This window comes from Ascaphus truei, chromosome 10 (assembly GCF_040206685.1).
Source record: "Ascaphus truei isolate aAscTru1 chromosome 10, aAscTru1.hap1, whole genome shotgun sequence".
NCBI classification, from domain to species: Eukaryota; Metazoa; Chordata; class Amphibia; order Anura; family Ascaphidae; genus Ascaphus; species Ascaphus truei.
Window position 1 is genome coordinate 62,086,209 of NC_134492.1, and position 14,222 is coordinate 62,100,430.

The 14,222-nt window shown below is 50.2% G+C and overlaps 1 protein-coding gene across 3 annotated transcripts in view; it reads right to left on the reverse strand.

The window, feature by feature from the left end:
* The window catches only part of DDX59 (DEAD-box helicase 59), a 37,776-nt gene extending 30,406 nt beyond the window's left edge, over window positions 1–7,370 (reverse strand). The window contains exons 1-5 of one of the 3 annotated variants that reach the window (XM_075617064.1): window positions 7,165–7,369; window positions 6,155–7,128; window positions 1,942–2,109; window positions 1,026–1,115; window positions 1–250 (exon numbers count right to left, since the gene is read on the reverse strand). The exon at window positions 1–250 is cut by the window's left edge and continues 2 nt beyond it. In XM_075617064.1, the coding sequence (XP_075473179.1) occupies window positions 1–250; window positions 1,026–1,115; window positions 1,942–2,109; window positions 6,155–7,128; window positions 7,165–7,336 (1,654 nt within the window). In that variant the 5' untranslated portion in view covers window positions 7,337–7,369. Of the gene's footprint in view, window positions 251–1,025; window positions 1,116–1,941; window positions 2,110–6,154 lie in introns of all 3 variants that reach the window. The other 2 variants (XM_075617063.1, XM_075617065.1) reach the window with 2 other exon arrangements.
* Window positions 7,371–14,222: the final 6,852 nt, after the last annotated feature.

Below are 14,222 nucleotides of genomic sequence, written 5' to 3' on the forward strand. Positions count from 1 at the left end.
TTAAAATCTCGAAGAGCTTCTTCTTTTTCGATGGCTCCTCCACCCACAGCACAATCTGCCGCACGTTGGCGCACGGCTGGTTCTTCTCACCCACCGTTATCCGCACCGGCTCCCGCAGGAGCTGCCGGGCGAAGGTCTCGATGCCGACAGGGATGGTGGCCGATACCAGCAGGGTCTGACGTTCCCGCGGCGTGTGCTCAAAAACATCCAGGACCTGCTGCTGGAACCCCAGCTTCAGCATAGTGTCCGCCTGAGCAGAGGAGAACATGTCCTGATAATGCCAGGGTACAGTGCCGAGTACAGACACAGGGACCCAGTGCCATCGCTAGGCTTTAATATGTTCTGTACAGACACAGGGACCCAGTGCCATCGCTAGGCTTTAATATGTTCTGTACAGACACAGAGATCCAGTGCCATCGCTAGGCTTTAATATGTTCTGTACAGACACAGGGACCCACTGCCATCGCTAGGCTTTAATATGTTCTGTACAGACTTGCCTTGAAAGAGCTTATTGAATTAACCCTCAACTTTTATCATTGGATATCAATTCAAAGTTCTTACACCGTTTAATGGACCGATATTAAAGTTCTTTATCAATCACATAATACTGTACAGAGCTTCCCAAACCTCACAGGTCTCTTCTTCACATGTACAGAGCATCCCAAACCTCACAGGTCTCTTCTTCCCATGTACAGAGCTTCCAAAACCTCACAGGTCTCTTCTTCACATGTACAGAGCTTTCCAAACCTCACAGGTCTCTTCTTCCCATGTACAGAGCTTCCCAAACCTCACAGGTCTCTTCCAAACCTTCTCACCACTCCACCTACAAATTCCCTACTGAGTATCTCCACATCAACTTCTCTCCTTTGGGTGTGTATGCTTCCTTTCCTCTGTGCTGCCCCAATAGTTTAAAAGCTCTGCGCACGCTCATTTCATTTATAAATAACCCATCTTCCTACAGTAAAACCCCTCACAACCTGCAACAAACCTAGAACATCACTCCAGGAGGTCGTAGCCGCTCTTACCTCGTCCACAATCAGGATCTTTATGTCACCGAGATGCACCGAATCCTGCTTAATAATTTCTAACAGTCTCCCAGGGGTCGCGATGATAATCTAACAGAGAAAGAGAGGGGGCGGTAGAACAGCAATCCCGCGTCTGTGTCATGTGGGACGCAATGAACCATATGCCCCGGAGAGCTTACAATCCCTTAGAGCAGGGGCTCAACTCCAGTCCTCAAGCCCACCCAACAGGTCAGATGTTCAGGATATCACTGCTTCAGCACAGGTGGCTCAATCAGTCCTTGCTTCAGCATAGGTGGCTCAGAGACTCAATCGTCAACTGAGCCTCCGGTTGAGCCACCTGTGCTTAAACTGGGATAATCCTGAAAACCTGACCTGTTGGAGGAGGCTTGACTGGAGTTGAGCCCGTGCCTTCGATTGTGAGCTCCCCGGACAGGAAGTGTCCAATGCACTCGTTGTATTATAATTCCCGGTGTTGGACTGTGGGTGCTATATAAAGATATGCATACATAGGTCTCCACTGAGAGGTACAGACAATCTATAGGTCCTTTATATGATAGGGCCCCCTTACAGGGGGAGGGACAGACACGATGGATCACGTCCCTTTTGTCACCCGGGACAGACTAATGCTAGATCGCTATTATTGATCACCAGCTCACCATCAAGTGAACAGCTATAAACGATCAACAGTTTAGTGAACGGATCTCATTGTCATCCTCAGATGTCCCTTTTTGTCCCGGTGTCACCCGGAGGTGAGGCACAGACCTAATCACGTTTATTCTAACAGCTACCATTGATCACAAGTGGATGATTGACAGCTCTTAACGACCGATTGTGAACGGGATCCCACGGATCGCGTCCCTTGGTGCAGGGGACAGGCTGGACAGGTCCCACCCGCCCGTGACATCTCTCTCCTCACCTGCACACTCTGCTTCAAGCGATGCAGTTGGGGAGGGAGTGGCATCCCCCCCACGAGCAGGGCCGTCCTCATATTAGGAAGCCCAGACATCAGATCCTTGGCCTGTCCCTCGATCTGTACGGCCAGCTCTCTTGTGGGGGTCAGGATCAGCGCCACCGGAGCGTCGTTCTAACCAGCGAGACAAAACACCCATCATTAATCGCAGCACGGCTGCACCAAACCCCTGATGAAGTTGCTAGGCAGCGAAACGCATTGGGAAGAGACATCCCACTGACCACAGTGGGTCCCTCTGCAGCAAAACGTCGACGGCCATGACCGAATGTCCCATTCCGCCTCATAAGCCGATTGATTTATATATATCCGGTATGCGCACATTTCCCAAGCCCTTGCCATAGCACGCGCGCAAGTTTTCAATGGTCATTCCCTGCATTTTTACCATGTATATTTTCGCGTTACATAACAGATCGCCCTACCGGAGCGTGCGCTTATCTTATTTGAAAAGTAGAACAAACCGCAGCATCCTATTGGCCTGCAGGGTATGGGAACTTTGAAACTCCGCCATTACGTGAACCCAGCTAGCCGACCGGCACTCTCTTCGGAGGTCTGTATCTCCGGAAGCAGGGGGTCCCCGAAGCTACAATTAATGGGGTCCAGCTCCGGAGACCCCCTGCGTCAAACCTACTGTATGCAAGAAAAAATATGGAAATAAAACAGCCGTATGAAGTTTTCCTTATTCGTCTTTCTTGGTAAAATTCAACAAAAATAATGAAATCATTATTTACATTTTTTTTGAATACTACTCCGCTAACCTCATCCCCTTCTTGTGCATCAGGGTCTATGAAAAAAAACGAATAAGTAAAATATAAGGAGTGTTTAATATTGATGCAGAATTTGACATCCACCATAAATATTGCAGAAGGGAGCATGTAAAAGGGCCGTCCTGCATGGTTATTTATTGTTAGAGGATTCCTTCCCCTCTGTTGTACACTATGAGGTAGTGATGTACTGGCCACTATTTTCAATACCCGGACTCGGTACCAGGGGCCTGGAAACCGGCGCCGGGTCATTTCCGTCCTGCTCTGCTCCCTCGGTCCTCCTCTTGCAGAAGAGACTTACCTGCAGCGGAGGGTCGAGGACGACCACGGCGACATCCTGGTGGCGGTGGGAGCAGTGGAAGACATCCTTGTGGCGGTGGCAGCAGTGGAAGACATCCTGGTGGCGGTGGGAGCAGTGGAAGACATCCTGGTGGCGGTGGGAGCAGTGGAAGACATCCTGGTGGCGGTGGGAGCAGTGGAAGACATCCTTGTGGCGGTGGCAGCAGTGGCAGACATCCTTGTGGCGGTGGCAGCAGACGACGTCATTCTTCAGCTGTTGGAGCAGCTGAAGACATCCTTCACAGCCGCTGCCGGTGGGAGCAGAGGAACTTGTGACCGGAGCAGGGGCGTTACTATAGGACAGCCGGGGAACAGCGCGACTTCCGTGCAGCTCCTCCCCGGCTGTACAATAGTACCGCTCCTGCTCCGGACACATGTTCCTCTGGCCCCGCCGGCACCGGCGATTAAGGATGTTTTTAGCGGCTCCAACGGGTGAAGAATGATGTTGTCTGCTACCACCAGGATGTCTTCCGCTGCCCCTACCACCACCAGGATGTCTTCCGCTGCTCCTACCACCACCAGGATGTCTTCCGCTGCTCCTTCCACCACCAGGATGTCTTCCGCTGCCCCTACCACCACCAGGATGTCTTCCGCTGCTCCTACCACCACCAGGATCTCTTCCGCTGCTCCTACCACCACCAGGATGTCTTCCGCTGCTCCTACCACCACCAGGATCTCTTCCGCTACTCTTACCACCACCAGGATGTCTTCCGCTACTCCTACCACCACCAGGATGCCGCCGTGGTCCTCCTCACCCTCCACCGTGGTCCTCCACACCCTGCGCCACCGGCAGCAGGTAAGCCAAAACTACCCGGCCGTCTAATTTTTTTCCCAGGTACCCGTTCATTTTTGGTACCCTGTGCAACAGTAGTATGAGGTCTGTTTTCACATCTAGTTCTTTCCCTGCTCATTTTTTTCTTAAACTGTGTATTTTATTCCTAAAAAATGAGCCCAAAACCTAAACCAAAATGGCTGCGACCCCACTTTCAGCCTTCGCAGCAGCCCTTTTGTGACGCCAGCAGCAGGAGGTGCGGCGAGGAAGACCACGGCTTATCCGAGAGCACTATACTTTACATTATCTCCCTCTGGGCTGTCTGTGAACTTTGTGCTACATTGCTATGGAGTTATTCCTTCATTTTTTGGCCTTGTAGCTCTATTAGTAGGAGCTTGTTTGCACCGCATTTAGTATTGGGATTTGTGTACACAGGGCACAGGGAAGTACCATAGGCTATTTAACCCTTGGGAAAAGGCCTGAGAAAGGGGTCATTACCCCGTAACATTGCACCCCCCCCCCTATTTTACCTTCTCCCAACACCCCCTCCACACCCAACTCCCTTTGTGGTTGTCCCTTGTTTCCCTGTCCCTGTGTGTTTCCCCTTCACCATTCACTGAGAGCTGCTACTATACTATGTGCTGTAGCGGTGTACCGAGTACCCGGAATTACCCGGTACCCGGAATTACCCGGTACCTGGCGTTACCCGGACATTACCCGGACCCGGCTACTGAGAAGTGGGCCCGGCGCCGGGTAATACCGGGAATCGGGAAATGTCAGGGCAGCTGGAAATAATATTAACAGGTTACCTTTCGGAAGACATCTAGGAGCAGCAGCAGCGGTCCTGTGGCGGTGGCAGCATCGGAGGTGTCTTCAGCTGTCCAATAGGAACACTCCATCTCCTGCTCCGGTCACGTGGTTCCCCGGCGGCTCACACACACACTGTTTACCTGCTCCGGTGCTGTGGAAGGGATTCCTGCAGCTCCCCCGCCGGCTGAAGACACCTCCGATGCCACCGCCACAGGACTGCTGCTGCTGGTCCTAGATGTCGTCGCCACCCTGCAGGTAAGTGCCAAACCGGGTGACCGGGTAGAACCATTGATTTTGGCCGGGTACCCATTACCTGGGTTTTTTTTTTTTTTAACACAACCTGGTACAACACTAATGTGCTGCCCTTGTGTATAGCATTTCCCAAGATCTGTACTTCGTGCTTTTTTTGTTCTAACCATACATAAAATGATTCTTTTTTGGCATATCCGTACTTACGTTTTCTTTCCACATGTCAGTCAGTGAGTGCCGGGAACCTCCCCCCTTTTTCTACCACTTTCAACTAGTAACACTGGACTTCAAACAGCTTAGGGAAGACACCTTCACTGATAAGTCTGTTTGAAGTCTGCATTGAAAACAGCTTAGCACTTCCTGGTGAAGTGAAGCGAGTGATAATACAGGGTAGGGGCTGCCATGTGAACACTATACTGCAGGCTTCAGGCCTTTGGAAATAAAAATGAAAAACCAGTAAGGTTTTAAGGTCGTGTTTTTCAACAGGGGCTCCTTGTAGATCCCTAAAGGGGTCCCTGCAATTCTTAGGTCATTTTAAAAGTTTACCAAATACAGAAGAATGTACAATGCATCTGATCTCAGACGCGCTATTAGAGAGGGTTGGGGTTCCTTACAATGCATCTGATTTCAGACGCGCTATTAGAGAGGGTTGGGGATCCTTACAATGCATCTGATCTCAGACGGGCTATTAGAGAGGGTTGGGGTTACTTACAATGCATCTGATCTCAGACGCGCTATTAGAGGGTTGGGGTTACTTACAATGCATCTGATCTCAGACGCGCTATTAGAGAGGGTTGGGGATCCTTACAATGCATCTGATCTCAGGCGCGCTATTAGAGAGGGTTGGGGTTCCTTACAATGCATCTGATCTCAGACGCGCTATTAGAGGGTTGGGGTTCCTTACAATGTATCTGATCTCAGTCGCGCCATTAGAGAGGGTTGGGGTTACTTACAATGCATCTGACCTCAGACGCGCTATTAGAGAGGGTTGGGGATCCTTACAATGCATCTGATCTGAGAAACGGTATTAGTGAGGGCTAGGGTTCCACAGAATTTCATAATATAATTAAATATAGGGTTCCTTAATCAAAAATAGGTTGGAAACCACTGTTTTAAGGCATCACACTGAGATCACTCAACCTATTATGGGGCGGATTTGACACACAATTAAGGAGCAGCGGGTGCAAAAAATATGAGGTTATGGGATTTCCTGGGGTTGTGTATATACCTGCTCCAGGCATCTGACGATAGCCGGGAGCAGGAAAGCAGCGGTTTTCCCCGAGCCGGTGTCAGCACTCGCTAAAATATCTTGCCCCGTTAGTCCTACGGGGATCATTTGCATCTGGATGGGGGTGGGCACCTGGTACCCGGCTTTCTCCAAGTTGCAGTTGAGGGCGTCAGGGAAGCGGCAGTGTTCAAAGTCTATGATTGGTCGGCAAACCCCGTCACCTTGCACAGACAAACCCAGCTGCTGTCTCAGGTGCTCCACCTGATGTGGGCCCAGCTGGGCGATGAAATCGTGCTCGGTGTACGTGTAGGGTGTGGGGTGAAGGGGCGATGAGGGGTTGGCTGTTACGGCTGTGGTTGGGTTTGGGGAAGTGAACCCCGCAGAAGCCTGCAGGAGGTGTCGGGCTTTACACTCCAGGCTGCAAATGTCACAGTCGGTCTGGTCACATATGTACTCGCCGTAACGGCCACACATGACACAAGCCGGCTCCCCCGGGAGGGGCCAGCGCTGTGATTTGCTGAAGGATTTTATGGGTCCTTCCTCGGATTCTTCTTGGATGGGGGGAGGAGAGGAGAATGAGGTGGCAGATAACGGAGGAGGGGCTGGAGAGGTGGCAGTTAGTGGGGGAGAGGCAGGGAAGGAGGCAGTTGTCTGGAGAGTGGCAGGTAGAGAGGAGGGGGCACGTAGTGGGGGTGGAGCAGTGAAGGAGGCAGTTGGTGGGAGAGGGGCAGATAGAGAGGGAGCAGTTAGTGGGGATGGAGCAGCAAAGGGGGCAGATAATGCGGGAGGATCAGAAAATGGAGGCGGGGCAGGAGAGGAGGGGGCAGTTAATAGGGGCGAGGAAAGAGAGGGGGCAGTTAGGGAGGATGGGGTAGGTAATGGGGGATGGCCAGATAATGGAGGAAGGGCAGGAGATGAGGGGGTCGTTATTAGGGGTGAGGAAAGAGAGGGGGCCGTTAGGGGGGAAGGGGTAGGTAATGGGGAAGGGGTAGGTAATGGGGAAGGGGTAGGTAATGGGGAAGGGGTAGGTAATGGGGGAGGGGCAGGAGAGGAAGCAGATAGACAGGAGGGGGCAGTCAGTGGGGGAGGGGTAGCAGATGATGGGGCTCCCCCTCTCCTCTTCCCGCCCGGTCCCCCGGCCCCCAGCTCCCGGGGCCGCTTCACTGCTCGGGGCACAAACATCCTCACTGCACTGAGAAAAGAGTCTGACACTCCAACCAATCAGATGCCTCGTTCCAGCGCGAGGCGTGACCCGCAAACACTGACCAGGTTCCGGTTCAGGTTGGCGATGCTACAAGTGTGATAGTATGGTCTGTTTGTTTTTCTTCAATAAACTTTATTAGCAAAACAACAACAGACAGTACGGTTGGACACTCACCCCATGCTATATGAAGCAGGGACCTTTAATGTCTCATGTTGCATGTTTACAGAGTGGGGAAGGCACCTTAACCCATTCACTGCCACAGGGGCCAGAAACGCATCGCTCACGTGCTCCCAGGAGACTGTTCTTTTTATTCTGGGAGCATTAAATATGGCCGACTTCAGTGGCATCAGCCTCATAAACTCTGACGGTCCTTATTTTTAATGTCCCATGCCTATTAAACCCAAGTGTGACCACTAGATCTATTCCTGACCCGTGTGTGAGAGCGGAGAAGCCCATTGGCTGAAGCTCGGTAATGTCAGCCCATCCCAGTCTTGTAAATTACATCCCAACTCTTAGGCTGGGGCCATGGTACCTCAGACCGTGTGGAGGTGTCCGCACGCTGAGCGATCAGACAGCCTTGAGGCAGTGTTCAAGTCCATGCGGCGCGGGAGGGGGCGCGCGTTGTGCAAGAAATTAGTTCAAACTGACTTCTTGGCGCGACAGGCCTGTCACATGAGCGGTTCGCCCTATGAGGGGGCGAAGCAGCTCCGTGACGGCACTGGCACTCCCCTAGACACGCCCACAGACGGTGCGCGTACCACGCCTCCGCACAGGCGAAGGCACTATGGACCGGGTCTTAGGAGCCCCATGAAAACCTCTAGCGGTCCACACCGTTCTCTCTCAGTTACATAGCGGGCATTATGGACCATATTTTCTAAACGGTTCTATCAAATCGGATAACTATACAAAGAAGAGAGAAACTACCTCATTTACTGAAGTGCACTCAAGTAGGTTGTTAACAAAATGAATAGATCGATGAATCAATATATATATATATATATATTCCTAAAAAATCACTTTTAATACATCAATTAATGATAATATGTTTCTCTTTTATATCGCTGACAGTGGATCAAGCGTCATAGATAGAATGTTTGCAGGCACAGATCCCTGCCCAATAGAGATTACAATCTATGATTTTGGTAGGGTTGCCAGGCGGCTTCTCCAAAAATACTTGACCCAATGGTGAAAGGAGTGACGCGCTCGTGGCTCTCGCTCCATGCAGTTTCCTCCTCTCTTTGGCCCCATCCCCAGGCTCCTGACACCTCCTCCTGATTGGCAGCATTACCCTGCAGTAGCTAATCAGGATGGAGGAAGCTGCCCAGCTCCCTAGCAACAGCCCTGCTCTCTCCCTTCTCAGGGAAATCCCGCGGCTCCCCAAGCCGGTCAGGTCACTATGTCCAGAGAGGTAATACCGGTATACACATACACGCCCAGAGAGGTAATACCGGTATACACATACACGCCCAGAGACGTAATACCGGTATACACATACACGCCCAGAGAGGTAATACCGGTATACACATACACGCCCAGAGAGGTAATACCGGTATACACATACACGCCCAGAGAGGTAATACCGGTATACACATACACGCCCAGAGAGGTAATACCGGTATACACATACACGCCAAGAGAGGTAATACCGGTATACACATACACGCCCAGAGAGGTAATACCGGTATACACATACACGCCCAGAGAGGTAATACCGCTATACAGGTATACACATACACGCCCAGAGAGGTAATACCGGTATACACATACACGCCCAGAGAGGTAATACCGGTATACACATACACGCCCAGAGAGGTAATACCGGTATACACATACACACCCAGAGAGATAATACCGGTATACACATACACGCCCAGAGAGGTAATACCGGTATACACATACACGCCCAGAGACGTAATACCGGTATACACATACACGCCCAGAGAGGTAATACCGGTATACACATACACGCCCAGAGAGGTAATACCGGTATACACATACACGCTCACAGAGGTAATACCGGTATACACATACACGCCCAGAGAGGTAATACCGGTATACACATACACGCCCAGAGAGGTAATACCGGTATACACATACACGTCCAGTGAGGTAATACCGGTATACACATACACGCCCAGAGAGGTAATACCGGTATACACATACACGTCCAGTGAGGTAATACCGGTATACACATACACGTCCGGAGAGGTAATACCGGTATACACATAGACGCCCAGAGAGGTAATACCGGTATACACATACACGCCAGTGAGGTAATACCGGTATACACATACACGCCCAGAGAGGTAATACCGGTATACACATACACGCCCAGAGAGGTAATACCGGTATACACATACACGCTCACAGAGGTAATACCGGTATACACATACACGCCCAGAGAGGTAATACCGATATACACATACACGCCCAGAGAGGTAATACCGGTATACACATACACGCTCACAGAGGTAATACCAGTATACACATACACGCCCAGAGAGGCAATACCGGTATACACTGTGACAGAAACCAGGGGATGGTAATAAATTCCGTATATAGGGCTCCCAGGATACTAGACAGTTTCTATCCTGTTTGGCCTGGGAGTGCAGCCTTATAATACATACACTCCATCCCACAGTTTGGCAAGCGCTGGAACTGAGGGATGAGAGATCCAGACCAGAGTTTGTCTGCTGCCTGATTTCTGTCACCTGTCATGCTAATTAGGAATCAGGTATGAAAGACTGATTTCCTGTTTGCTCTGGTCTCCCCACAAGAGCCAGGAGGCTGGAAGGCTGCTGAACTACAGAGGGGAGAAGCCTCTTCCCCAAACAGGTTCAATCTTTCTGTTCATTTGTGTAAGACTGCAAAAGTACCGTGTTTTGATGTTGGAAGTGGAAAAGCCACTTCCAACCCTGAGTCAGGGATATCTAAGTTAAGTTATCGCTCAGGTGAGCAGCTTTTGTTTTGATCTGTTTTCTGTTGTATGCACTGTGGCAGTCTCAGTGCCTGGGACTGAATAAACCAGGTACAGCCTGTTTAAAGGAACAGTACGTGACGCCTCATCATTTAACCTACCCTAAAAGACCGTGTTCTAAACAGTCCCGGACAAACGACGGAGCCCCGGAGTAAGCCGTTTGTCACATATGGTGGAGAATGCGGGCAGAGCACTAGGGGGTCTGCGGGTTGAAGAACTTTGAAAAAAAAAAAAAAAAGTTTTTTTCATCCTCTGCAAACAAGATGGAAGACGTGGTGGGTGCGCTGGTACGCAATGTCGCTGCCCAGAAAGACGCGAATGAAACCCAGCAACAGCTGTTAATAGCCCAGCAAGAAACTAATGCAAACCAGCAGCAGACGAATGCAGCCCAGCAACAGCTGCTAATAGCCCAGCAAGAGATTAATGCCAACCAGCAACAGGCGAATGCCAACCAGCAACAGGCGAATGCAAACCAGCAACAGACGAATGAAGCCCTGCAAAACGCGAATGCAAACCAGCAAGAGACAAACCGCTTGCTGAGAGAGGAGCAACAGCGGTTCGCTCAGGGCTTACAGCAGGAACTCGAGATCCTGAGGGGGACTATCAGTAACCTTCCACTGGCAGCGGCAGCCCCAGTTCCGAAAATGACCAGGGCAAGCCACTACCTTCAGAAGATGGGACCCTCGGATGATGTGGAAGCCTATCTTCTCACGTTTGAACGCACGGCACAGAGAGAGGGATGGCCAGAAGCTGAGTGGGCTGGTCTAATCGCACCCTTCCTAAGCGGCGAACCCCAGAAGGCTTACTTTGATCTAGAGCCAGCCGAAGCTAACGTCTATGCAAAATTGAAGTTCGAGATCCTCGCCCGCCTCGGCGTAACCACGGCTGTTCGCGCCCAAAGGTTTCACGCATGGTCCTTCACGATGGATAAAGCCACCCGAAGCCAGATGTATGACCTCATCCACCTCGCCCGAAGTGGCTACAACCCGAGATCAACTCAGCCAGCCACATCGTGGAACGGTTGGTCATGGACCAGTTCTTGAGGAAACTTCCCTCTGCCTTACGCCGTTGGGTCAGTCGGAGTGACCCCCACAATGCGGATGAGCTTGTGGCCCTCGTAGAAAGGTACAATGCAGCAGAAGAGCACCCGCAACCCACAGTCGTGGAGCAACCCCACTACCCGAGGTTCCAGGACTCTTCCAGAGACGGTAAAAGGGTACCGGGGTTAAGGGGCGCTGAAGAGCGGCGACCACCTTCACGCAGCACCAGCAACAGTGGTTCGCACACTAAGGGCAATAGCCAACATGGGGAGCCGGGAAAAGGCTCTAAGTGGGACACAGACTATGTACCTAAATGTGTAAATTGTCATGAGAGGGGCCACACAGCAAAAATCTGCCCACTAAATTATGAGCCCATGCAATGCAACAGCGTGGAACCTTATTCGCTGTTGTCCCAATGTATGGGCCCTAGCCCAGAGGACCCCTTGAATAACCATCTGTGGGCATTTGTAAAGGTTAATGGTAAGAGGGTTCGGGCACTTCTTGACTCTGGGAGCATGGTCACACTAGTGTCCGAATACCTCTTGCCCATTAAGAAGAAACAGGGAAACAGTTCACAAAGAGTGGCAATTTGTTGTATACATGGGGATAATCATGAATATTCCACTGTTGATGTTTTTTTTGAAACAGAGTTTGGTTCTTTAGATTTCAAGGTGGGTATTGTACCCAAACTGGCACATGATGTGTTAATAGGGACCGACTTTCCCCATTTTCTAAAAATGTGGTCCCCCGCTCAGAATAGCGCCCAGAGTTCAATAGCGGACCATAACGAAGTATTAGAAGAAACAAATCCTTTCCCTTTTTCAGAAATGGAGGTTGACGAGGGCCCAAATAAGAAGGGGGAAAAGGAGGAGTGCTGTAAAATTCCCTTCCCCATCACTACTTTGGTAGGGAATACCCCAAATCAAGATGTTGAGCAGACACTTACCACCCCAGAACCGGATAAGACCCTCGCTGACCTAGAGGTCAGTCCTGGGAGTTTTAAGAAGGCCCAGTGGGAGGACCCCACATTAGCGGTAGCAAGGGGAAATATACGGGACCAGAATAGTACTCCTGGCCAACCAGATAGGTCACTTGCTTACCCCTACTTCGAGGTAGAGAACGACCTAGTATATCGGGTTGATAAAAGGAAATCAGTTACAACTAAACAATTGTTGGTACCACGGACATTCCGTAACGTAGTATTACACCTCGCACATAGTCATCCATTGGGGGGACACCTAGGGGTGGAAAAGACAAAAGAAAAGGTTCTCCGAAGCTTCTATTGGCCTGGGGTTCTGGCAGAAATTACGAATTATTGTTCCTCATGCCCAGAATGTCAGATCACCGCCCCGTTCAAGGCGTACCGCAGCCCATTGGTACCCCTTCCCATAATAGAGGTACCATTTGACCGGATTGCTATGGATCTAGTAGGACCCCTAATAAAGTCTGCTAGGGGACATCAGCATATATTGGTAATATTAGATTATGCCACCCGATATCCGGAGGCAGTTCCCCTACGTAGCACCTCAGCTAAAAACATAGCAAAAGAGTTAGTAGTTCTGTTTTCCCGGGTCGGGATTCCTAAAGAGATTCTATCTGACCAGGGAACACCATTTATGTCCCAAGTAACGAAAGAGCTATGTAAACTCCTAAAAATCAAGCATCTCAGAACCTCAGTCTATCATCCACAAACAGATGGTTTAGTGGAAAGGTTCAATAAAACCTTAAAGAGCATGTTACGGCGGGCGGTTGATAAAGATGGGAAAAACTGGGATTGTTTGTTACCGTACCTGTTATTTGCCATTAGGGAAGTTCCCCAATCATCCACAGGCTTCTCCCCGTTTGAACTATTGTATGGCCGACACCCAAGGGGCTTACTGGATATAGCCAAAGAGACTTGGGAACACGAGGTTACCCCTTACAGAAGTGTAATAGAGCATGTTGCCCAGATGCAGGACCGCATTGCTGCAGTCCTACCCATAGTGAGGGAACACATGGAGAAAGCTCAAGAAGCACAGAGGAATACATATAATAAGGGTGCTAGGGTCAGAATTTTTTCTCCAGGTGATAGGGTACTAGTTCTGGTTCCCACCGTGGAGAGTAAATTCCTTGCTAAATGGCATGGGCCATATGAGGTCTTGGAAAGAGTGGGAGAAGTAAATTACAAGGTGAGACAGCCAGGTAGGAGGAAACCTGAGCAAATTTACCATATAAACCTACTCAAGCCCTGGAAAGATAGAGAAGTCTTGTTAACCCTAGTACCCCCAGGTCCGTCAGAGAATCAAGAAACTGACCCAGAGGTTAGCATAGCTGAAACCCTGTCTGTTCATCAGAAACGAGAGGTTCAGAATTTAGTGAAAAGAAACAAAGAAATCTTCTCTATACGGCCAGGTAGAACTAGCGTAATTGAACATGACTTAGTCTCTGAACCGGGGGTCCGAGTTAACCTTAAACCGTACCGAATCCCAGAGGCCAAAAGAAAGGCTATAAGTTTAGAGGTTAAAAAATGCTAAAACTAGGTGTAATTGAGGAATCCCAAAGTGGGTGGAACAGCCCTATAGTCTTAGTCCCAAAGCCAGATGGTACAACAAGGTTTTGTAATGACTACCGGAAACTAAACGCGGTGTCAAAATGTGATACTTATCCTATGCCCAGGGTAGATGAACTTGTAGAGAGACTGGGCAAAGCCCGATATCTCACAACCCTAGACCTAACAAAAGGGTACTGGCAGGTTCCCCTCACAGAAAGGGCAAAAGAAAAGACAGCCTTCTCAACCCCAGACGGCCTCTTTCAGTATAAGGTGTTGCCTTTTGGCTTACATGGAGCTCCTGCCACATTCCAAAGAAT